Source organism: Rhinopithecus roxellana, chromosome 6 (genome assembly GCF_007565055.1).
Source record: "Rhinopithecus roxellana isolate Shanxi Qingling chromosome 6, ASM756505v1, whole genome shotgun sequence".
Taxonomy (NCBI): domain Eukaryota; kingdom Metazoa; phylum Chordata; class Mammalia; order Primates; family Cercopithecidae; genus Rhinopithecus; species Rhinopithecus roxellana.
In genome coordinates, this window is record NC_044554.1 from 25,639 (window position 1) to 52,490 (window position 26,852).

The 26,852-nt window shown below is 38.8% G+C and overlaps 1 protein-coding gene across 1 annotated transcript; it reads left to right on the top strand.

Moving 5' to 3' along the window:
- Positions 1 to 3,699: 3,699 nt before the first annotated feature.
- LOC115898280 (zinc finger protein 679-like) lies at positions 3,700 to 19,767 on the top strand. Its single transcript, XM_030932626.1, is given in 4 exon segments — positions 3,700 to 3,738; positions 10,806 to 10,932; positions 11,411 to 11,507; positions 18,768 to 19,767. Coding segments are annotated over 4 exon segments (1,263 nt in total).
- The last annotated feature ends 7,085 nt before the right edge of the window (positions 19,768 to 26,852 follow it).

The following is a 26,852-nucleotide window of genomic DNA, read 5'->3' on the forward strand; positions in this document are numbered from 1 at the left end:
TAGAGAAAGACCCATGCATTGAATCAAAAGTTTAGGTGATTGCTTGTTGGTTGTGAAAGAATGTTTTTCACAGTCCCATCTGCTCTCAAGTTTCCCACTTTAGGGAGGAAAAAGCTCCACATGTTCCATGATCCTGTACTCGCCAATTCTGTCAGCCACAGCCATCAGCAAAAAATGCAAGGCAGATTCATCCAAAGACAAGGCCGGGCACGGTGGCTCATGCGTGTAATCCCAGCACTTTGGGAGGCCGACATGGGTAGATTGGCTGAGGTCAGGAGTTCGAGACCATCCTGAACAACATGGTGAAACCTTGTCTTTACTAAAAGTACAAAAATTATCTGGGTGTGGTGATGGGTGCCTGTAATCCCAGCTACTCAGGAGGCTGAGGCAGAATCACTTGAATCTGGGAGGTGGAGGTTGCAGTGAGCCAAGATCTCGCCATTGCACTCCAGCCTGTGCAATAACAACGAGACTCCATCTCAAAACAAGCAAACAAACACAAAGGCAACAGTGGTTAACATTCCATAATGCCAAATCTAATCTTAGCTGAGAGGGACTTCATTGAGAGGGGCCTCTAACCCCCTAAATCTTAGGAAAGACTCTAAGCTTTTGAAGGTGTGCCTCAAACACAAGTTTCGTCAAGTGTTCTTGCCTTTTATTAAATGGGATCTTTATCTTAATTGTCTTAGGAGACACTCTAACTCCCCTAAATTGGGCTACTAACCCAATCCCATTCCATACCCGGGTACGCCACCACTTACAAAAAGGTAGCCAATTGATGATTCTGTCTATTTCCTTTAGGTTAGGGGTTTCCTTAGTATCATCCCTTTGTGATTCACTGAAAAGAAGATTCCAGAAATGGTCCCAATCCAGAACCAAAGAGTGGGTTGTTGGATCTCGTACAAGAAAGAATGCAGAGCTGGGAGTGGTGGTTCATGCCTATAACCCCAGCACTTGTGAGGCTAAGGTGGGTGGATCACTTGAGGTCAGGAGCTTGAGACCAGTCTGGCCAACATGGTGAAACCCCATCTCTACTAAAAATACAAAAATTAACTGGGCGTGGTGGCGCACGCCTGAAATCCCAGCTCCTCCAGAGGCTGAGGCAGGAGAATCTCTTGAACCCAGGAGGCAGAGGTTGCAGTGAGCCGAGATGGCGCCACTGCACTCCCGCCTAGGCGACTGAGCGGGACTCTGTCAAAAGATAGAAAAGGAAAGAGAGAGAGAGAGAGAAGAGAGGAAGGAAGGAAGGAAGGAAAGGAAGGAAGGAAGGAAGGAAGGAAGGAAGGAAGGAAGGGAAGGAAGGAAAGGAAGGAAGGAAGGAAGGAAGGAAGGAAAGAAAGAAGGAAGGAAGAAAAATTTTGGGCGAGTCTGCAGTGCAAAGCAAAAGCAAACTTATTAGGAAAGTCAAGGAATAAAAGAACAGCTACTCCTAGACATAGCAGCAGTGTGGACGGCTCAATTAAAAATACTTAGTTATTTCTTGATTATATGCTAAACAAGGGGTCGATTATTCATGAGTTTTGCAAGAAAGGGATGTGCAATTCCCAGAACTGAGTATTTCTCTTCTTTGTAGACCATATACGGTAACTTTCTGATGTCGCCATGGCATTCGTTAACTGTCATGGTGCTGATGGGAATGTCTTTCGCATGCTAATGCATTATAATTAACATGTAACGATCCGTGAGGACAATCAGAGGTCACTTTCATTCCCATCTTGGTTTTGGTGGATTTTTGTGGCTTCTCTACTGCAAACTGTTTTATCAGCAAGGTCTTTGTGAACTGCATCTTGTGCCAATCTCCTATTTATCCTGTGACTTAGAATGCCTGACCTCATGGAAAAGGAGTCCTGTAGGTCTCAGCCCCACTTTACCCAGCACCTATTCCAGATGCAGTTGCAATGCCTCTGACATGGCCACAGAGTGCTGAATGTGGCTGGTCTGAACTGCAATGTGCTGGAAAGGTAAAATACAAGGTTACATTGAAAGATTTAGCTTTAAAAATGTATATGCTTTATAAACCATTACATACTAATCACATATTAAAATGATATTTTGGATATATTGGGCTGATTAAATTGTTACAATCAATTCCACCTGTTATTCCACCTGTTTCTTTCTTTTTTATTTTGAGACAGAGTTGCTCTGTCACCAGGCCATAGTGCGGTGGCACAATCTCGGCTCACTGCAACCTTTGCCTTCTGGGTTCAGGCGATTCTCCTGCCTCGGCCTCCTGAGTAGCTGGGATTACAAGTGTCTGTCACCGTGCTCGGCTAATTTTTGTATTTTTAGTAGAGATGGGGTTTTGCCATGTTAGGCAGGCTGATCTCGAATTCCTGATCTCAGGTGGTCCACCACCTCGGCTTCTGAACATGCAGAGATTACAACCGTGAGCCACTGAGCCCAGCTCTATCATTTTTATTTTCTTTTAAATATTTGGCTACTAGAAAATTCAAAATTTACATGTAGCTCATATTTTACTGCAGAGGATTGCCTCCTTTGTGAAATCTCAGGCTGCCTGGATGTATTAGTCCATTTTCACACTGCTATAAACAAATACCTCAGACTGAGTAATTTTTTTAAAGTGATTTAATTTAATCATAGTTCTACATGTCTGAGGAATCCTCAGGAAAATTACAATCATGACCATGACAGAAGGTGAAGGGAAAGTAAGGCACATCTTACTTTGTGGAAAAAGACAGAACCGGGGGGGGGCATGTGCGGGGGGAGATGCCACATTTTAAAGCCATCAAGTATCTTGAGAGCTCCCTTACTATCACAAGAACAGCATGAGGATAATCCCCCCTAATGATCCAATCACTTCCCACCTGGTCTCTGCCCTGACATATGGAAAACACAATTTATTTTATTTATTTATTTATTTATTTTTGAGACCCAGTCTTACTCTTTCGCCCAGGCTGCAGTGCAGTGGCACGATCTCGGTTCACTGCGAACTCCACCTCCCGGGTTCAAGCGATTTTTCTGCCCCAGCCTCCTGAGTAGCTGGGACTACAGACGCCCACCACCACCCTGGCTAAGTTTTGTATTTTTAGTACAGACGAGGTTTCACCATATTGGGCAGGCTGGTCTCTAACTCCTGACCTCGTAATCCACCAGCCTCGGGCTCCCAAAGTGCTGGGATTACAGGCCTGAGCCACCACGCCTTGCCGTGAATTACAATTTGAGATGAGATCTGGGTGGAGCCACAGAGCCAAACCATGTCACTGCAAAGGATCCGCAGTAAGGAAGGTCATAAAATCTGAAATTTAAAAATAATTGTCATATTTTTTCAGTTTATGAATAACTATATATATCATTTATAAATGCATATTACGTTTTATGCAAAGTTAAATGCAAATGTCTTCTAGGGTTGGCCTGTCTCAGATCAGGGAAGAAGCCTTGGCTGTAAAGGTTGCAGTCTAACCTGTTATTTTTTGCTTGGTTTAGCCCAGTGTCTGATCACATTTTTCATCACTCAGGGCATGAAGGGTGGGTCCTGAAACCTAATCCAATCAGGGGCAGTGGATTAGAAACTGTCCAATCAGGCATGCAGTGGGAGAGAACAGGACGCTTCCGTAATTTTCCTGGTCGTTTGTGTTTCTCTGCGTCCAGAGCTCCAGTTCTTCTCCTCACTGCTCTGCTTCCTCTGCTCCTAGAGGCCAAGCCACTGTGGCTTTTTGTCCTGCAGGTATTCGCAGATTTATGGCTAAAAGACCGGGACACCCTGGAAGCCGAGAAATGGTGAGTGGTGGGTCTGTCATCGTGAGAGAGGGCTGGGGGCTGGTTGGAACCGGCTGAAAGTGGCTGTAGCAGGACCCAAACTTCCTTGCAGTTGGCTCTGGAGTCTGAGGACCCAAATCCTCCTTGGCCCAGGTGGGCTCTTAGTCCCCTCCAGACATAATATGGTGCCTGGGCCAGCGGCTGGGACCCTGGGAGTTCTTTTTCCTCTGCAGTGGCTTTGCCCTGGGCTGGAGCCCTCTCTGGGCAGCTCTGCACTCCCAGCGCCTCATCTCACCCAGATTGTGCATGGGTGGGAAAGTCATCAGGGGAGAATCCTGACTCAGGGTGTGGGATTCGTAAGTGGAAAGAGTTGTGGTCCCTGAGGTCCTTAGTTCCTCATTTTTCCTTTTAGAAATGTATGGGAGTCACTGTAAAAATATTAGACAATTTGATCAAAATGTGATTCAAGAATCATAGAGCGCCCAGCTATGGTTTATGGGTTGTGGTCCATGGGAGAGGCTTGAAGAAGTCTGTTATAAGTTGCATGATGAAGCAAACCAAATTCAGTAACTGCTTTGGTAAAGTTATGTAGTTTCCTTATTTGTAAGATCCAGGTGAATATTTATCGGTTATGTCATCACAGATTAATTAGCAGTCTGTGGTTGACTAGGCCTGAATTTTTTTCTTCAATGTAATAATTTCCAAGAAATGCAATTTTTTTTTTTTTTTTTTGTGAGGGAGTCTCACTTTGTTGCCCTTGCTGGGGTGCAGTGACGCTATCTCGGTTCACTGCAACCTCTGCCTGCCGGGTTCAATTATTGTCGCGCCTCAGGCTTCCGAGTAGCTGGAATTACGGTACCCGCCACCGTGCCCGGCTAATTTTTGTGTTTTCAGTGGAGACGGGTTTTTACCATGTTGGCCAGGGTGGTCTCGAACTCCTGACCTGAAATGATCTGCCCTTCTCGGCCTCCCAAAGTGCTGGGATTACAGGCGTGAGCCACCGCCCCGGCCACAGAGATACATTTGAGTTAGATTTTTGTTTTTTTAAGTGAGAGCCGAGAAAAGTCAATCCACCTTAGTCTAATTGCCTACTGTTTAAATATTTTTACACTCCACAGGAAACTGGCTTTCCCTTGCTGTTATTTTTATTTATTTATTTATTTTGAGACAGAGTCGCTCTGTCACTCAGGCTGCAGTGCAGTGGTGAGATCTCAGCTCACCGCAACCTCCATCTCCTGGGTCGAAGTGATTTTCCTGCCTCAGCCTCTCGAGTAGCTGGGATTATTATTAGATTATTATTATTATTATTAGTTTTTGTATTTTTAGTAAAGATAGAGTTTTGCCATGTTGGCCAGGCTGGTCTCAAACTCCTGGCCTCAAGTGATCTGCCCGCCTTTGCCTCTCAAAGTGCTAAGATTACAGGAATAGGCTATTGCAGGCAGCCTGCATTTTTCAACTGTGCTTTTTTTTTTCTTTCTTTCTTTCTTTTTTTTTTTAAGACGGGGCCTCATTCTGTCACCCAGGCTGGAGTGCAGTGGCTCCATATTGCCTCATTACAACCTCCGCCTCCCTGGTACAAGTAATTACCCTGCCTCAGCCTCCTGAGTAACTAGGATTACAGGCCCATACCACACCCAGCTACTTTTTGTATTTTTAGTAGAGATGTGGTTTCGCCATGTTGGCCAGGCTGGTCTCGAACGTCTGACCTTAGATGATCCGCCTGCTTGGCTTCCCAAGTGCTGGGGTTACAGGCGTGAGCCACCACGCTGGGCCTCAACTGTGTCTTAAACAAGGTCTTGAGTCAATTTCCCTGTTCTCACAGACTAACTGGCCTGCAGTAAAATACTAAATTTCCAGTTCCATCTGACATTCCAAAATGCCAACTTTTCTAACTCACATTATTACCTATTTGTCCTTTCTTGTATGTTTCAGACACAGTTCTTACACTAATTATTTTTTTAAAAGTCATTGGATGACACTTAAAAAGTGCCATTCAATGCTTTGTAAAAAAAAGTTTGCCGTTTATAAATATTTCACATAAGAAGAAAGCAGAGGTCGGATGCTATATACCCCATCTTTCCCAACATTTTTTTTTTGTGTCTTATACATCTTTTCCATTTCACTGTTTCTTGGTTGCATGTTTTGTAGTAAACTGGTTAACATAAGTACAGGATTTTGCAGAATTCTGTGAGTATCTCTATCAAATTATTGAACTTGAGGGACATTATGGGAGTCCCCAATTTATAGACAGTAGCTGAGAAGCATAGATGGGTCCCTGGGATTTGTGACAGGCGCGTGCAGTGAGGGCGATATGGTGACACTGAGCTCTGAATTATGGTCCGTGCCGACTCTGGGTGGTATCAGGATAGAAATGTTAGACAACAAGTTGGTGTTAAAAAATTGCTTGGTGCCAGCCTGGCCAACATGGTGAAACCCCATCTCTACTAAAAATGCAAAAATTAGCCGAGCGTGGTGACAGGTGTTTGTAATCCCAGGTGTCAGAAAAGAGATATTACAGAGGCTTGGCCTGGAGGGGGACTCTGGGTGTCTGGTAAGGGGAGGCTCTGTTCTCCTGCACACAGGCTGTCACACTGCACATTGTCTTGTGATTCTAAGTCTCCTCTCAGGGTGAAAGGGAACTAAAAACTTAGAGAAAAGGAACTGTGATAACTGACCTCCTTTCAGAGCTGCCACCACATGATTCTCACCCATTCACAGACAGACCCACTAGACATTGATGCGTCCACACCCCTCCCAGGACTAGGCCCCACCCTCAAGAATTCTACCACAGCGCTTTTGTTTTAGTGCTTTTTGCCAAAATCCAACCAAAGTGCCTACAAGTTTCCTGGCATATCCTCAACCCCAGACACTGAATCTGCAGTAGCACCTGTTTCCTCCACTAATGTAGGGGTCCATACCACTTGATCATGGTCTAATCTGCCTGCATGGACACAGGACTAAATTAGAGTATAGCTCCATGTGGAGCACTGTAGCACAAACCAGTCCTACCACTGACCTTGCACTCTTTCCCACCCATGAATTTTTTTTTTTTTTTTTTTTGAGACAGAGTCTTGCTCTGTCACCCAGGCTGGGGGTGCAGTGGCATGATCTTGGCTTGCTGCCACCTACACCTCCCAGGTTCAAAAGACTCTCCTGCCTCAGCCTCCTGAGTAGCTGGAATTATAGGTGTGTACCACCACACCCAGCTAATTTTTGTATTTTTAATAGAGACAGGGTTTCACCATGTTGGCCAGGTTGGTCTCGTCCTGGCCTCAGGTGATCTGCCTGCCTCAGCCTCCCAAAGGGTTGGGATTATGGGTGTGAGCCACTGCGCCCGGCCGAATTTTTTTTTCTTTTACCCTTTATTTTAGGTTCAAGAGTATATGTGCAAGTTATATAGGTAAAAGTATCATGAAGTTTTTGTGTACAGATTCTTTTATCACTCAGGACCTAAGCATAGTACCCAACGGATTTTTTTTTTCTGATTTTCTTCATCCTCTGACCCTCCACCCTGTAGGGTGGGCCTCAGCGTCTGTTCTCTTATCTGCGTCCACGTTTTCTCATTATTTTGCTCCCACTTATAAGTGACAACATACAGTATTTTATTCTCTGTTCCTGCACTAGTTTTCTAAAAATAACGGTCTCCTGCTCCATTCATGTTGCTGCAACGGACATGATGTTGTTCTTTCTTACAGCTGCATCATATTTCATGGTGTGTACGTACCACATTTTCTTTATCCAGTCTACCACTGAAGACATACAGGTTTATGTCTTGTTTTTCTTAAATAGTGCTGTAATAAACATATGCATGCATGTGTCTTTATGGTAGTAGAATAACTTACATTCATTGGTTATATTCCCAGTTATGGGATTGCTGGGTCAAATGGTAATTCTGTTTTCAGGTTACTGAAAAATTGCCAAACTGTTTTTCTCAATGGTTAAACAAATTTATACGCTCACCAGCAGGATATAAGCTTTCCATTCCTCCATAACCTCACAAGCATCTGTTGTTTTTGGACTTTTTAGTCTGATTGTGTTTATATGAATTATTTCTTTTTCTTCATTAATCTAGTGTTTTATCTATCATTAATTTTTTCATAGAATCAACTTCTGGTTTTGTTGAATTTTTTTTTGAGACAGTTTCACTCTTTCACCCCTGGAGTGCAGTGGCGTAATCTCGGCTCACTGCAAACTCCGCCTTCTGGTTTCAAGCAATTCTCCTGCCTCAGCCTCCTGAGTAGGTGGGATTGCAGGTGCCCGCCATCACGCCCAGCTAATATTGTATTTCTAGTAGAGACGGGATTTCACCATGTTGGCCAGGCTGGTCTCAAACTCCTGACATCATGATCTGCCCATCTCGACCTCCCAAAGTTCTGGGATTATAGGTGTGAGCCACTGTGCCTGGCCCATTAAACTTTTTATGGTTATTTATGTCTCACCTTCTACATTTCAGCTATCATTTTGGTTATTTCTTGTCTTTTGCTAGCTTTGAAGTTAGTTTGCTCTTACTTTTGGAATTCTTTTAATTATGACGTTAGATTTGTAAATTGAGATCTTTCTAACTCTTTGATGTGGATGTGTAGTGTTATACATTTTAACACTGCCTTAGCTGTGACCCAGAGCTTCTGGTATGTTGTATTTCAGCTCTAATTAGTTTCAAAACTTTTTTTATTTCTGCCTTAATTTCATTATTTACAAAATAGCCATTTGGAAGTTGATTATTCAATTCTTATGTAATTGTATCATTTCGGATGTTTTTTATATTGATTTATTGTTCTATACATTTTCTTTTAAAAATTAATGATAGAGACACATAAGAAGAAATAAAACTGCTGTGCTCTTAATCTAAATGCTAAAAATTATTCAACACTTAGTAGCAACTCCCAGAGTGCTATGAAAATTAAATCACATTATGTGTTATTCCCAGTAGCGTTCTGTGACATGCTCCTGAGCACATAGTACCTGCTTAATAAACATTTTATTAGTACATGTGTACATGTTTCCCAGGTGCAGACTTACTAGACATTGCTGCCTCTGTTTTCTCTGTAAACTGAAAAAAGCCAACAAAAAATATAATATTTCAGGGTGGAGATTGGTTTGTCTTTATTTGTACCAGAAGTAATTGTATTGTGACGGACCGTGGCGGGGTGTAAGGGACTCTTTGCTGTGCCTCTTTCTCTTGCTAATGCTAATAATGTTGTCTTGGGAAAGCACAATCAGCATTTACAGGGGACTTGTTTAAAAATCCCAATTCCTGGACCCTTTTGCTCCTGAAGAATCACTTTGCATAAAGCAGGGCCGAGATTACCAAGTAACTTATACACTTGAGGGATTCAAGATCCATCAGGAGAGTTTAGTTCCCAAACCTTCGCATCTAAGGAGGCTGCACTGCCTGCCCTGTTTCCGTTTGGGAGGAGGAGGTCAGTGCAGTTAATGCTGCCATTATGTAAAGAATTTGCTGATGTCTGATACGGAGGGCAGGGAAAAAGAAACTTATACTTTAATAGTTATGGAGAAGCTTGTTGTTCTGTCATTGCTCTCAAATCTTTTCAGTTATACGCAACAAAAATGGGTTGAGTGTTTTCAGCAAGTCTCGGTCTTTCTGCCCGTGGGTGTGTGTGATGGTAGCAGGTGAATAGGTTGTGCTTTAAAGACATTCTCAAGATGCAGATTTGATATGTCGAGAGCATCTTATCTGAAAATACATTTCAGAGAAAGAGGAGGAAAAGAAAAAAATCATTTTTTCTCAGGTGAGCATGTTGCAGATCAAGAGCAGTGTCTGGGCCAGGCGTGGTGGCTTACACCTGTAATCCCAACACTTAGGGAGGCTGAGGTGGGTGATCACAAGGTCAGGAGTTTGAGAACAGCCTGACCAACATGGTGAAAGTCCGTCTCTATTAAAATACAAAAATTAGCTGGGCATGGTAGCACACACCTGTAATCTCAGCTACTCAGGAGGCTAAGGCAGGAGAATTGCTTGAACCCAGGAGGTGGAGGTTGCAGTGAGCCAAGATCGCACCACTGCACTCCAGCCTGGTCGACAGAGCAAGACTCTGTCTAAAAAAAAAAAAAAAAAAAAGCAATGTCCACTCTGCCTTTTGGAATACCATGTGTTCAGAACTTGCAGATGTTTACTTCTCTGCTTGTGTTGTTTATACCTAATGAGTTGTTTCAATTATTTCTTGCTATTTTTATGATAGTCTGGGGGTTCTGAAAAAAAATTTTTTCTGTATAGCATAGCCTTCTTTTTTTGTTGTTTTGTTTTGTTTTGGTTGTTTGAGTTTTCACTCTTGTCCCCCAGTCTGGAGTGCAATGGCACAATCTCAGCCCACTGCAACCTCCTCCGCCTTGCGGGTTCAAGCAATTCTCCTGCCTCAGCCTCTCTATTAGCTGGGATTAAGACTTAAGAGGTACCTTCCCAACTCATAATGACTGTTTTTATCTGAGAAGTATACACAACTTATTCTGTATGATGTAAATATAGCACTCAAAAAATAGACATGTCCGGCTGGGCGAGGTGGCTCACACCTGCAATCCCAGCACTTTGGGAGGCTGAGGTGAGTGGATCACGTGAGGTCAGGAGTTCAAGACTTGCCTGGCCAACATGGAGAAACCCTGTCTCTACTAAAAATACAAAAATTAGCCAGGCATTATGGCCTGTGCCTGTACTCCCAGCTACTCGGGAGACTGAGGCAGGAGAATCTATTGAACCCAAGCGGCAGAGGTTGCACTGAGCCAAGATCATGCCACTGCACTCCCACCTGGGCAACAGAGTGAGACTCAGTCAAAAAAGAGGAAAACAAGAAAAAAGAAGGACACGTCCATGTTGATGCCCTTAATTTTATAATTACAGAAAAGTATCAAAGCTACTGTGGTATTGTGGATCTTATGCTGTCCTCTCTTCTCAGAGTTAGAGCATACTTCCATGTTAAAAATTGTCTTATTGAACAATTTTAGTCACTCTTATAAGTGAGAACCACTTCTTTTTACTCTCTTTTTAACTTGAGTCAAATAAAAATCTCTGCCTATGGCTATGTGGTGAGTGTTTGTGTGTTCATGAATGTTTTTGTTGTTTTTGTTTTTTTCAGGGACTGTTGACATTCAGAGACATAGCTATAGAATTCTCTCTGGCAGAATGGCAATGCCTGGATCATGCTCAGCAGAAATTTATATAGATAGTGATGTTAGAGAACTACAGAAACCTGGTCTCCCTGGGTGAGGATAACTTCGATACACAATTCCTAATATATTACCTTCTCTCTTTTCTAAGATGATTTTGGTAATTTCTGCTTTGCATGAATGAATTTTAGCTCTCCGATTTTATAAGAAAATCTTGGGGATTCATTGGTGTAGAAACAAATTCTTCAGACGTTTTATTTTGACCTGAACTTTTCCCTTTCCTGAGCTTATGTATCTTTCGCTCAAGGTTAGTGACAATTCCAAAAAATGTGGCATAAAATAGCGTTGCCCATGCCTTAGAATTCAGTTGCCGCCACCAATTTTGATTCAGTAGTACTCAGTAGTGAAATTAAGGACTACACATTTAAAATATTTTCTAATAGTTAAAAAGTTCTGTTATGACCAATATTAATTTTCTAGAATTTTCTAGTATATCCTCTTTACTAAGCATAATACTAATTTGGTAATTAAAGAATTCAGCAAGATTTATTTACTTTTTTTTCTTATAAATCAGGTATTGCTGTCTCTAAGCCCGACTTGATCACCTGTCTGGAGCAAAATAAAGAGCCTCGGAATATAAAGAGAAATGAGATGGTATCCAAACACCCCAGGTAAGTGAGAGTGAAATGAAGCAGATGACCACAGATGAGAGATACACAAATCAAGGAGGAAGCCAGTCCTAAAATGTGGTTTGGGGAGATGTGCTTCATGGAAAGAGATTCTGAGAAGCCCGAGTCATTTTTTACTTTTGCTCTCAGATAGTGTTACCGTCTGCCCATGCTTTTAAATTCTCTGTGGATTCTGCTTTCACTTCAGTATCTTTCTTCAAGTTCACAGTGTGAGCCAAAGTTTTCTTTGTGGCTTATCAGGGACTGCATAAACTGCTTTTCCATTGCTTTTGGAGTACACTAATATCTGCATATTTTTGAGAAACTCTGTTAAACCATTAAAATTTTTTTTGCATCATGTCTAAAATGTGTGAGAATAGTAGTTTCTGTTTCATTTGTGGTTGCCTATTTTTCTGCACACGCCATTCCATTTTCATTACTATACTCTTGAAATATAGTTTAAAGTTTTTTTTATAATTTTTTAAATTTTTATCCATGTATTTATTTATTTATTTAGAGGTTGGGTTATGAGACTTACTGTGGGGGGATATGCAAGCAGGATACCTCTTATGTCTTCATTTTACTATGTTGCATATTTTAGATATAGATTCATAAATAGAATTGCTGTGTTGTATAATTTCATTTAGAATTATTCGAAGAACATTCATGATACTTTTTATGATAGTTGCATCTTTTTTCTCATCAACAACTTGAATAGGTATCAGTTTCTTTACATCATCTACATAGTTGGTGTTTTTGAAAAAATTTATAGTGGCCATTCGAGTTGATATAAGGTAATTTTGTTTGGTATTGTGATTTTGTTTTGCATTTTTCTATAAATTATTAATTTTGTGCAACCTTTCAAATAGTTCTTCCCATTTGTGTAACTTTTTAAATTAAAATTTAGTTTAATCATTTGTCCATTTCTTTCTTTCTTTCTTTCTTTTTTTTGAGACTGAATTTCACTCTTGTTGCCCAGGCTGCAGTGCAATGGTGCAATTTTGACTCAGGGCAACCTCTGCCTCCAGGGTTCAAATGTTTCTCCTGCCTCAGCCTCCTGAGTAACTGGGATTATAGGAATGTGCCACCATGCCTGGCTAATTTTGTATTTTTAGTAGAGATGGGGTTTTGCCATGTTGGTCAGGTTGGTCTCAAACTCCTAACCTGAGGTGATCTGCCCACCTCCGCCTCCCAAAGTTCTCGGATTACAAGAATGAGCCACCACGCCCAGCTTTCTTGACCATTTCTTTTTTTTTTTTTTTTTTATTATACTTTAAGTTCTAGGGTACATGTGCATAACGTGCAGGTTTGTTACATATGTATACTTATGCCATGTTGGTGTGCTGCACCCGTCAACTCGTCAGCACCCATCAATTCATCATTTATATCATGTATAACTCCCCAAGGCAATCCCTCCCTCCTCCCCCCTCCCCATGATAGGCCCCAGTGTGTGATGTTCCCCTTCCCGAGTCCAAGTGATCTCATTGTTCAGTTCCCACCTATGAGTGAGAACATGCGGTGTGGTTTTCTCTTCTTGTGATAGTTTGCTAAGAATGATGGTTTCCAGCTGCATCCATGTCCCTACAAAGGATGCAAACTCATCCTTTTTTATGGCTGCATAGTATTCCATGGTGTATATGTGCCACATTTTCTTAATCCAGTCTGTCACAGATGGACATTTGGGTTGATTCCAAGTCTTTGCTATTGTGAATAGTGCCGCAATAAACATACGTGTGCATGTGTCTTTGTGTAGTAGAATAATTTATAATCCTTTGGGTGTATACCCAGTAGTGGGATGGCTGGGTCCTGTGGTACATCTAGTTCTAGATCCTTGAGGAATTGCCATACTGTTTTCCATGATGGTTTGAACTAGTTTACAATCCCACCAACAGTGTAAAAGTGTTCCTATTTCTCCACATCCTCTCCAACAACTGTTGTTTCCCCTGACTTCTTAATGATTGCCATTCTAAACTGGTGTGAGATGGTATCTCATTGTGGTTTTGATTTGCATTTCTCTGATGGCGAGTGATGATGAGCATTTTTTCATGTGTCTGTTTGGCTGTATGAATGTCTTCTTTTGAGAAATGTCTGTTCATATCGTTTGCCCACTTTTTGATGGGGTTGTTTGTTTTTTTCTTGTATATTTGTTTGAGTTCTTTGTAGATTCTGGATATTAGCCCTTTGTCAGATGAGTAGTTGCAAAAATTTTCTCCCATTCTGTAGGTTGCCTGTTCACTCTGATGGTAATTTCTTTTGCTGTGCAAAAGCTCTTAGTTTAATTAGATCCCATTTGTCCATTTGGCTTTTGCTGCCATTGCTTTTGGTGTTTTAGACATGAAGTCCTTGCCCATGCCTATGTCCTGAATGGTACTACCTAGATTTTCTTCTAGGGTTTTTATGGTATAGGTCTAACATTTAAGTCTCTAATCCATCTTGAATTAATCTTCGTATAAGGGGGTAAGGAAAGGATCCAGTTTCAGCTTTCTACTTATGGCTAGCCAATTTTCCCAGCACCATTTATTAAATAGGGAATCCTTTCCCCATTTCTTGTTTCTCTCAGGTTTGTCAAAGATCAGATGGCTGTAGATGTGCGGTATTATTTCTGAGGACTCTGTTCTGTTCCATTGGTCTATATCTCTGTTTTGGTACCAGTACCATGCTGTTTTGGTTACTGTAGCCTTGTAGTATAGTTTGAAGTCAGGTAGCGTGATGCCTCCAGCTTTGTCCTTTTGACTTAGGATTGTCTTGGCTTTTGACAAAATTCAACAGCCCTTCATGCTAAAAATGCTCAATAAATTCGGTATTGATGGAACGTACCTCAAATAATAAGAGCTATTTATGACAAACCCACAGCTAATATCATTCTGAATGGGCAAAAACTGGAAAAATTCCCTTTGAAAACTGGCACAAGACAGGGATGCCCTCTCTCACCACTCCTATTCAACATAGTGTTGGAAGTTCTGGCTAGGGCAATCAGGCAAGAGAAAGAAATCAAGGGTATCCAGTTAGGAAAAGAAGAAGTCAAATTGTCCCTGTTTGCAGATGACATGATTGTATATTTAGAAAACCCCGTCGTCTCAGTCCAAAATCTCCTTAAGCTGATAAGCAACTTCAGCAAAGTCTCAGGATACAAAATTAATGTGCAAAAATCACAAGCATTCTTATACACCAGTAACAGACAAGCAGAGAGCAAAATCAGGAATGAACTTCCATTCACAATTGCTTCAAAGAGAATAAAATACCTAGGAATCCAGCTTACAAGGGATGTAAAGGACCTCTTCAAGGAGAACTACAAACCACTGCTCAGTGAAATAAAGAGGACACAAACAAATGGAAGAACATACCATGCTCATGGATAGGAAGAATCAATATCGTGAAAATGGCCATACTGCCCAAGGTTATTTATAGATTCAATGCCATCCCCATCAAGCTACCAATGAGTTTCTTCACAGAATTGGAAAAAACTGCTTGACCATTTCTAAATCAAGTAATTCAATTATCGTTGTCTACTTCTAGGTGTTGTTTATAAATTCTCAATATTAAGTTTTATCACATGTAATTTTCAAATATTGTCACCCATTTCGTGGGTGGCATTGTCACTCTATTAAATGTGTTATTTGATTACAGAAATTCTGAAGTTTAGTCCAGTTAAATTTTTGTGTTCTTCTCTTTGTTGCTCATGCTTTTGATGGCATGTCTAAGAAAATGGTGCCAAGACCAATGTCGTGTCTTTCCACTATATTTTTTTCTAAGAATTTCATTAGTTTTTTTTTCAGTCTAAGTATTTTGTTTAAAATATTTTTTGTATATGATGCAATTAAAGCATCCAAGTTTATTTTGTCAATATAGATATCCAGTTTTCAACATTATCTGTTGAAGGGATGATATTTTCTCCATTGTCTGCTGATGGCAACCTTGTGGCAGATTATTTGATCATGCACAGAAGAGTTCATTGCTGGTCTCCCTATTTTGTTCTATCATGTCTTTATCTGTCTTTGTGTGGATACCACAGTTGTTGTTATTGTTGCTTTTTATTATGTTTTAAAATTAGGAAGTATAATGCCTCTGTTTTTCATGTTTCTCTAGATATAGTTCAAAATAAATTTAAAAAATTTTAAACAATATTTCAGGAATAAATATACTTTTGGAATTTTGATACAGATTATATTAAATTTGTTCACCACTGTGAGTTATATTGACAACTAAGTTGTCACTTAACTTTTTGACCCTCAAGCAAAAATATTAAATTAAGTTAAATTATTTGACCTGTGCAAGAATACATTGAAGATGTGTGTTTATTTCCATATATTTTTGATGTGCCTATTTTACCTTTTTTCTTTTTAGCTTTATTCAGTTTTGGTTAGAAAAAAATAGGCTGTATGATTTTGCTCTTCTTAAATTTTTTTTTACACAGGGTTTCTCACTTTGTTGCCCAGACTCTAGTGCAGTAGCACAGTCTTGGCTCACTGCAGCCTAAACCTCTTGGACTCAAGTAATCCTTCCACCTTGGCCTCCTGAGTGACTGACACTACAGACCTACCCCACCATGCCCAGCTAATTTTTAATTATTTGTAGAGACAGGGTCTCACCATGTTCCCAAGGCTGGTATCAAGCTTCTTGCCCCAAGTGATCCTTCCACTTTGGCTTCCCCAAGTGCTGAGATTACACCTGTGAGCCACTGCACCTGGCTTATCTTTTGAAATTTACTAAGACCTATGTATTCTAACAGAATATACCAGGTGCAAATAATAATATTGTGTATCCACTTGCTTTTGACTGGAGAGTTCTGTACGTGTCTGTTTAGCCTAGTTGGTTTTATAATATGGTGTAGATGTTTGTGCCCTCCAAATCTCATGTTGAAATTTAATCTCCAGTGTTGGATGTGGGGCCTAATGAGAGGTGTTTGCATCATGGAGACAAATCCCTCATTAATGGCTTGGCACAATCCCCTTGGTAATCACAGAGGGCTCCCTCTATTAATTCACATGAGAGCTGGTTGCTTAAAGGAACCTGGCTCTTCCACCTCACACTCACATCATCTTTCACCATGTGACATGTTTGCCTTCCACTATAATTGTAAGCTTCCTCATATCCTCACCAGAAGCAGATGCTGGCATATACATCTTTTTTGCCTTCCACTATAATTGTAAGCTTCCTCATATCCTCATCAGAAGCAGATGCTGGCATATGCATCTTGTACAGTCTACTCAACTGTGAGCCCAAGAAGCCTTTTTCTTTATAAATTACTCAGTCTCAGTTTATTTTCTATAGTAATGCAAAATGAATTCATACACAATATAATGTTCTTCAGGTTTTCTGTTTTTTTAATTGATTTTTTATTTCAATTTTTTATTTATTATTGAAAGTGAGGTCTTAATGTTTATAATCTTAAGTTGCTATTTTGTTTCTTGCTTCATTTCTATCAATATTTGCTTCATATATTTTGAAGCCCTGATCTTATATATGCATGTGCATATAGACATAATAGTTATAGATTCCTAGTAAATGGACTCATTTTACCACTATATAATATCAATCTTTGTTTCATGTTAGTAATTTGCTCATTTTCTTTTGTGTGTCTATAAAGATTTTTTCTTTGTACTACATTGGAGATTTTATAACACCTCTAAATGTTACCACAGTAATTTTTAAACTGTTAAAAAAAATGCCTTCAGTTGCATAGAAAAATTTGTCCTCATTTTATCTACCCTATACATCTTATTGATGTTGATAATTATATCGTTTTATGTTTTATGATTATTTTTATACTTATATCTTTCAAATTTTAAAAAATAACTAAAAATGTTTTCTGCATGATCACGATAATGCCACAGAATTTTATTTTTTGTATATGCATATGTTTTTCAGAAAGTTATATATTTTCATACAATTATGTGTTTTTTTCATGTTATTTTAAGTGGAAGACCTCTTTTCAGCATTTTATTTAGGGCACATGCAGTGTTTATATGCTTTTCCAGCATGTGTTTATTTTGGATGATCTTTATTTTTTCTTTATTTTGTAGTACATTTTTGCTGCGTTTTTATTCTCACCATGAAGATTTTTTTTCAGTACTTTAACCATTGTACACGGTTCTTTATTGACCTGCAAGATTTCTATTGTCAAATGTCTCAGAGAACTATGCTTATAAATAATACCTCATTTTTATCTTATAGCTCCAAGATTGTCTTCAGGTTAGCGACTTTTGAAACTTTGCTTAAATATGTGTTATGGATCTTTTTGTGTATATCCTAGTTGTTTGTTTAGCTTCTTCATTTCTTACATTATTTTTTTCTTTTAAATTTTTTGTTATTATTTATTAATTCCATGATTGTTTTGTTTTTATTATTCCAAGCTTATTGTTGATATTCTTATTTTTCTGATTTTATTTAGGGGTCTGGTTTTCCATTTTTCTCACTGAGCGTATTTTAAAATTTATTTTAAATTTAAAATATATTTTAAAAATTAATATATGCCTCTTTATTTTTATAGTTGCTTTTTCAAAAAATTTTTTTTTATTAGACCATGTTGTCCTCATGTTTTGTATACATTGTAATCTTTGGTTGAGATTTAAACATTAACATAAAACTACCTTTCATGATCTTTATAATGCTTCCTGGCATAGCCTGAAACCAATTATCTTGGCTAGAGATTCATGGAGTCTCTCAAACATGTTCTCAGGATGTGTCTTGTCTGCAATTTTGCATTTATTTTTCAGTTAAAAGACTTCTCCATGTTTCTTCTTACCAGTAGGTAGCTACTTTCTACACCTGTTTTCTGCCCATGGACTGCAGTCTTTCTGCTGTTGTAACATTCACTTTTGATCTCAAAAGACTTAAAGGTGTCATTTCAAAAGTATACCACCATTTCATTCAGCACTTTCTATCATGGAAGACAGAAAGGACCCCATAAGCCAAAAGTAAAGATATAGGTCCCAGTATTTTTCGGGTCTTTTATAATAAAAAAACAGTTTGCTCCTAAAGACACCATATTCTTCTACTGGGGATGAGGAAGGACTGTGTTGGGTGAATGTCGCAGACTTCTCTTCTCTTTATATATGGCTCTTGGCATTGTGCCCACCTGATGCACACACTTACTTTATTTATAAATTTCCAGCAAAGGTATTTTGATCACTGTGGTTTTGTTACATTTATAAACCTATGAAGGAATTGTGGCCTGTGGTAATTTGATACGCCACTTTGCTAATGTACCTTATATAATTTTATGATTTGTAAAGTATATTTATCTGAGTCTAGTAAGTTAAGTAACTTGTGATTTTTATGTCTTTCAGTTACATGTTCTCATTTCACCCAAGACCTTCAGCCAGAGCTGGGCATAAAAGATTCACTCCAAAATGTAATACCGAGAATATATGGAAAATGTGGACATGAGAATTTACAAGTAAAAAAATGTAAAAGCATGGGTGAGTGTGAGGTGCAAGAGGGAGGTTATAATGAAGTTAACCAATGTTTGTCAACTACCCAAAACAAAATATTTCAGACTCATAAATGTGTCAAAGTCTTCAGTAAATATTCAAATTCCAATAGACATAAGACAAGACATACTGGAAAGAAACATTTGAAATGTAAAAAGTATGTCAAATCATTTTGTATGGTTTCACACCTAAATCAACATCAGATAATTCATACTATGGAGAAGTCCTACAAATGTGAAGAATGTGGCAAACCCTTTAACTGCTCATCAACCCTTGCTAAACATAAAAGAATTCATACTGGAGAGAAACCCTACAGATGTGAGGAATGTGGCAAAGCTTTTACCTGGTCCTCAAGCCTTACTAAACATAAGAGAATTCATACTGGAGAGAAACCCTACACATGTGAAGAATGTGGCAAAGCCTTTAGCCGCTCCTCAACACTTACGAACCACAAGAGAATTCATACTGGAGAGAAACCTTACACATGTGAAGAATGTGGCAAAGCCTTTAGCTTATCCTCATCCCTCACTTACCACAAGAGAATTCATACTGGAGAGAAACCCTACACATGTGAAGAATGTGGCAAAGCCTTTAACTGCCTCTCAACCCTTAAGAAACATAAGATAATTCATACCGGAGAGAAACTCTACAAATGTAAAGAATGTGGGAAAGCCTTTGCCTTCTCCTCAACTCTTAATACTCATAAGAGGATTCATACTAGAGAGAAACCCTACAAATGTGAAGAATGTGACAAAGCTTTTAAGTGGTCCTCAAGTCTTGCTAATCATAAGAGTATGCATACTGGAGAGAAACCCTACAAATGTGAGTAACGTGATGAAGTCCAGCCCTCAGGCCTTATAATGCATAAAATAACTTATACTTGAAAAAATCACTACAAGTGTGGAGAATGTGGCCAAGCCTTTAATCAGTTCCAAGCCTTTATTGTACATAAGATAATTCATATTGAACAAAAGTTTTATAAATGTAAAAAAGTAACAAAGCCTTTAACCAGCCCTTTAACCTTAAGGAACCTAAGATAATTTATTTAAAAAAAATTTTTTTTGAGATGAAGTCTCACTTTGTCACCCATGCTGGAGTGCAGTGACATGATCTCAGCTCACTGCAGCCTCTGCCTCTTGGGTTCAAGCAATTCTCCTGCCTCAGCCTCCTGAGTAGCTGGGATTACAGGCGCATGCAACCACACTGGCTGATTTTGTATTTTTAGTGGAGATGGGATTTTACCGTGTTGGCCAAGTTGGTCTTGAACTCCTGACTTCAGGTGATCTACCTGCCTCTCAGCTTCCCAAAGCCTAAGAGAGTATATTAGAGAGACTCTACAAAGGTAAAAAATGTGGCAAAACCTTTAAGCACATCTCAGGCCTTACACAATATCAGATTATTCATTCTAGAGAGAAACCCTACAAAAACAAAGAATGTGGTTAAAAGCTTTAGCTTTTAACTAGTCTTGAACCCTTATTATACATTAAGAGAATTAATATTGAAGAGAAACCCTACAATAAGGAATATGGAAATGTCTTTTAAAAGTCCTCAAACATTTGTTTGAATAAATGTAAGATAATTGATATTGGAGACAACCCCTACAATTGTTAAAAAAAAAAAAAAAATTGTGGCAAAGCCTTTAACTGGTTCTCCGTCCTTATTAATTAAAAAAGTTTATACTGGAGAGAAACTCTACATACATAAAAAATGTAACAAAGCATTTAACCACACCTCAAACTTTTCTAAAAAAGAGAAATCATACTGGTGAGAAACTCCAGAAATGTGTTAAATGTGGCAAGGCCTTTAAATGGTAGTCACACGTTTATGGTAGGTAGGATAATTTATACTGAAGAAAACCCCTACAAATATGGAGAATGTGGCAAAACTTTTAACAAATACTCACACCTTATGGCACAAGAAAGCATTTATACTAGAGAAAAATTGTACAAAGAATGTGAAAAGCCATTAATATCTGTTCATATCTTACTCAATATCAGAAAGTTTATACTTAATAAAAGCATTATAACCCAGGTGTGGTGGCTCATGACTGTAATCCCAGCACTTTGGGAGGCCAAGGCAGGTGGATCACAAGGTCAGGAGTTCAAGACCAACCTGGCCAACATGGTGAAACCCCATCTCTACTAAAAATAGAAAAATTAGCAGGACATGGTGGCATGCACCTGTAATCTCAGCTACTTAGGAAGCTGGGGCAGGAGAATTACTTGAACCCAGGGTGCAGATGTTGCAGTGAGCCGAGATTGCACCACTGTACTCCAGCCTGGGCAACAGAGCAAGACTCCATCTCAAAAAAAAGTATTATAAATGTGATTACTGTAAAAAGACCTTCAGAAAACATAGGCCTTTAAAGACTATTTATCTGAAGACAAACATTTCAAACATAAAGAGGATTGTAGTACCTTTACTTGTAATACAGATTTTATTGTACACATTTTATATTAAAGGAAAACCCTGAAGCAGATGCTCAAACTTTAGTGAACATCAGAGGATTTATATTTGAGAGAAAGTCTAAAAATGTAATGAATGTGAAAGAACATTTGTCTGGAAACTACAGCTTAGAAAACACCAGTTTCTACTAAAAAATATTTTTGCATATGTAGCAAATGGGGAAAATATATTTAATCAAAAATTAAGTCTGTATAAACATTTGAGGATTCACAGTAGAAAGAATGAAGGCACTGAAACTAGACATTATACTAAATCAGAGTGTTGAGTGTAAAAGAGATCCAAAGATATCACTATATACATTTTAAAGAAGTAGATTTTTTTGGAGATTTATAATTACATTTGAGGCATGCTACTTTTTCTGTAAAAAAATTATAGATTTTCTAAAAAGCAAATAATAATGTAACTCAAGTCTCAAGTTACTTCACATTGATTCCTTCTTCCCATTGTTTGTAAAAGTATTTGATCAATTGCATCAGAGGTATGAGGGGTTGTTTTCTATAGGTGTCCATTCTTCATGAACTTTCCTATGAAAGAGTAAGAACATTAGGCTGTAAGATGCATAATGAAAAATCTAAATGGAGAGGCTCTTTATGGCTGACTTATAACATTGTTTTAGTGATGTATAAGGTGGGTGTTCACAGTAATATTCTGAATTCTAGTGAGAGGAAACTCTTCGAATGTTAGTAGTATTTTATCAATTGTACCTTTATGTAATACAATGTAATAAATTTAAAATTTTTTTAAAGATTATGTGTGAACTTAATTTTTTCATTAAACATAATTGTTTTTAATGTGTTAAGACTATTGTGCTTTGAAAGAAGTGTTAATTTGCCATCAACTTTTAACGTGTCCAATCTTACTTAAGGTTCTAGGTAAAAGATGGTAACAATATCGTATTTGTTAATCTAGGGGAATGACATCTCTAGTAATCTCTTTTTTGCCTCTGTGTGTGTGTGTGTGTGTGTGTTTTGAAGCAGAGTCTTGCTCTGTCACCTAGGCTGGAGTGCAGTAGCGAAATCTGGGCTCACTGCAACCTCCACCTCCTGGGTCCAAGCGATTCTCCTGCCTCAACCTCCCAAGTAGCTGGGACTACAGGCACGTGCCACCACACTTGGCTAATTTTCATATTTTTAGTAGAGATGGAGTTTCACCATGTTGGCCAGGCTAGCCTCGAACTCCTGACCTCAGGTGATCCACTTGCCTTGGCATCCCAAAATGCTGGGATATAGGTGTGAGCCTGCCAGTGGTTTTAAACTGCAAATAATTCGAAGAATTTTTTTCCCATAGGTCAAATTTGTATTCTTTTTTATCTTATTTAAAATTTTTTAAAATTTTTGTGGGTAGTGTGCATACACACTTATGGCATATATGAGATATTTTAACACAGACATATGATATTTAATTATCACAGCAGAGTAAATGAGGTATTTATCACCTGGAGCATGTACTTATCCTTTGTATTACAAACAATCCCATTATACACTTTTAGTTATTTCAGTATGTGCAATTGAATTATTATTAGCCATAGGGTCATTTTATTATGACCATAAAAATTTCATGAGTGTAATTAATATCCATACATTTCTGAGTCATGATTAAATATTTTTTAAAAATTGTTTTATATATTTTTTTACATGTGGCCTCTCTGCTGACAAAAACAGACTTTTAGTTTTTGTCTACATAGTTACATATACAAATGCATTACTCTAATGATACACCAGCTGGGTGCGGTGGCTCATGCCTGTAATCCCAACACTTTGGGAGGCCAAGGTGGGTGGGTCATTGGAGGTCAGGAGTTCAAGACAAGCCTGGCCAACATGGTAAAACCCTATCTCTTCTAAAAATACAAAAAATTAACTGGCCATGGTCGTGCGTGCCTGTAGTCCCAGCTACCCAGGAGGCTGAAGCAGGAGAATCACTTGAACCCGGGAGGCAGAGGTTGCTGTGAGCTAAGATGGCACCATTGAACTCCAGCCTGGGTGACAGAGTGAGACACCATCTAAAAAAATAAAATAAAAAAAAAGATACACCTTAAGTGTAAGAAAGTTATGTAGCAAATGAGTGTGTTTGTGTGTGAGTCTGTATGCATTTTCAGAAGAAAAGAACAATATTGAAACAAAAAAGATCATTTTAATAAGGTGGATAATTAACTAGAATAGAAACTTCAGTAACTCTGAAAGAAAAAAAAAAGCTATATTCTGTGCCCTGTATTGAATTCATAACTTTAAGATCTTATACACCCAAATCTTATCTCATATTGTAATTGCCATGTATCAAGGGAGGGACTTGGTGGGAGGTAACTGGAACGTGGGGGAAATTTTCCCCTATGCTGTTCTCATGATAGTAAGTGAGTTCTCAAAAGATCTTTTGGTTTTATAAGTGGTGGTTTCTTCTGCTCTCTTTCTCTCTTGCTGCCTAGTGAGGAAGGTACTTGCTTCTCCTTTGCCTTCCACCATAATTGTAGGTTTCCTTAGACCCTAACCAACCATGCAGAATTGTGAGTAAATTAAGCCTCCTTTCTTTGTAAGTTACCCATTCTCTGGTATCTTTAATAGTAGGGTGAAAACAGACTAATATAGAAAATTAATGCTGGGAGTTTGGGGCACTGCTATAAAGATAATTGAAAATATGGAAGTGACTTTGGAACTGGGTAATAGGCAGACATTGAAACAGTTTAGAGAGCTCAGACAAAGACAGAAGATGTGGGAAAGTTTGGAACTTCCTAGAGACTTGTTAAATGCTTTTGACTAAAATGCTAATAGTGATATGAATGATAAAGTCCAGGTTGACGTGGTCTCAGATGGAGATAAGAAACTTATGTTTAAAATGGAAGCAGAATATAAAATTTGGAAAATTTGCCACCTGACCATGAGGTAGAAAATAAAACCCCATTTTTTGGAAAGAAATTCAAGCCACTGCAGAAATTTGCAAAAGTAAAGAGGAGCTCAAAGTTAATAGTCAAGACAATGGGGAAAATGTCTTCAGGTCATGTCAAAGATCTGAGGCAGGTCCTTCCATCACAGGCCAGGAGCCCTAGGAGGAAACAATGGTTTCATGGTCAAGGCCCAGGTCCCCACTGCTCTATGAAGGCTCAGAACTTGGTGCCCTGCATCCCAGCTACTCCAGATCCAGCTGTGGCTAAAAGGGGCCAAGGTACAGCTTGGGTTATTTCTTCAGAAAGGGCAATCCTCAAGCCTTGGTGGCTTCCATGTGGTGTTGGGCATGCGAGTGCACATAAGACAAGTGTTCAGCTCCAGGAACCTTTGCCTAGATTTCAGAGGATGTACAAAAATGCCTGGATGTTCAGGCAGAAGTCTTCTACAGGGGCAGAGCCCTCATGGAGAACCTGTAATAGGGCAATGCAGAAGGGAAATGTGGGGTTGGAGCCCTCATGCAGAGTCCCCACTGAAGTTGCCTGCTAGAGTTGTGAGAAGGCCACTATACTCCAGACCCCAGAATGATAGATCCCCCATGAGCTTGCACTGTGCACCTGGAAAAGCCACAGGCACTCAATTCCAGTCCATGAAGGAGTTGCCCAAGGCCATGAGGGCCCCCCCTTTGCATCAGCATGGCCCAGATGTGGGACATGAAGTCAAATGAGAAAATCTCAGAGCTTTAAGACTTAATGACTTCCCCGTTGGATTTCAAACTTGCATGAGGCCTGTAGCTCTTTGGTTTTGGCAAATTTCTCCCATTTGAAATGGAAAACTTTATCTAATTCCTGTACCCCCATTGTACATTGGAAGTAACTAACTTGCTTTTGAGTTACAGGCTCAGTTACAAGGTAGTAGGGATTTGCCTTGTCTCAGATAAGACTTTGGACTTAGACTTTTGGGTTAATGCTAAAATGAGTTAAGACTTTGGGGAACTGTTGGGAAAGCATGTTTGGTTTTGAAATATAAAAAGGGCATGAGATTTGGAAGTGGCCAGGAGCAGAATGATACCCATGGTGTTTCATGATAGTGAGTGAGTTCTCATGAGATTGGATGGTTTTATAAGTGGTAATTTTTCTGCTCTCCCTCTCTACTGCCACCTAGTAAAGGAGATACCTGCTTCTCCTTCAACTTCTGCCATTATTGTAAGGTTCTTGAGGCCTCACCAGCCATGTGGAACTGTGAATCAATTAAACTTCCTTTCATTATAAATTTTCCAGTCTTGGGCAGCATATTTATAGCAGTGTAAAAAGAGACTAATGCACAAATATAAGATAGGGCTATCTGTGTACTAGATGCTTCATCATTAGCCATAGTTATTCCTGCTTGAGTTTCTTTGTAACTCTCAATCACAGATGGAAAATATTCATGGTGAAAATATAACATTGATTCTACATGTGCAGAGGACATCTGTTCTTAGGCTGCAAAAGGGCCTCTCTGAATTTAAATAAAACTTCTGCTTTTTAAATTTTCTGATTATCTTTTGTTCTTTTGTTTTGTGACTTTTTATGTTTATTCCAAAGTTGTATCCATCACAGCCCTTCCCATTTTTTTCTGTGTTGTGGCTACAGTTTTCTCACTGTTCTCTCTGTGCCACATCATTTCACACAGTACTTTGCAGGTTCTGATGAGAAAATTGGAATTTTTTAATATGGTGAAAAACTGTGTTAAACTTGGGAGTTTGAACTTATTTATAGCTTCTCAATGTAACTTCCAGATAAGTTAATTCAGATAAGAGGCATACACTGTCCACAGGTGAGACAATTAAATCAGGTAGCACTATTTGTCTTCATAAAAAAAAATTTGTATTAGATTCTAAGGCAAACTGTAGTGTATACAAAAGTATTTAGAAAATATTTCTTAGAAATCCAAGGTGGGCGGATCACAAGATCCAGAGAGTTAATATTAAGGAATAATTATTAAATATAATTTTTATGATATATTTACAGCACAACTTAAGTTTTCATGCAGGATCTTATATTTTTTAGTGTGAATGTTAAATGTTGCAAATGAAATGAGCTCTGTGAATTTAAAAATTGGAATAATAATTCCTTTTCATGTTAATGTTTAATATGAACATATAATGTTTCATATTAATGTTACAATCGAGAGATTTTTCTATTATTTTATGATTTTTTATTATACTTTAAGTTCTAGGGTACATGTGCACAACGTGCTGATTTTTTTTTAGTGGATGAGGTTCACAGTCTACAGTTTTCACTTAGTCACCTAACTGTAGCCAACATTTTGTTCATTTTCTCTGGAAAATTTTTGAGATTATGGCAACTTTTGGATAAAAACATTTACTCAGTAGTTTTTCATGCAAAGATGTTTATTGTGTTCACAGAGTGACCAATCATGACAGGTAGCAACACTTGATTTTTAGTGTCTTCCACTTATCTATAAGTTCTTTCTAGGTGATGGTGTTAATATTGTAGTCACTTATAAGATAGCAAGAATTGGCCAGGTGCGGTGGCCCATGACTGTGATCCTAGCACTTTGGGAGGCCAGGGCAG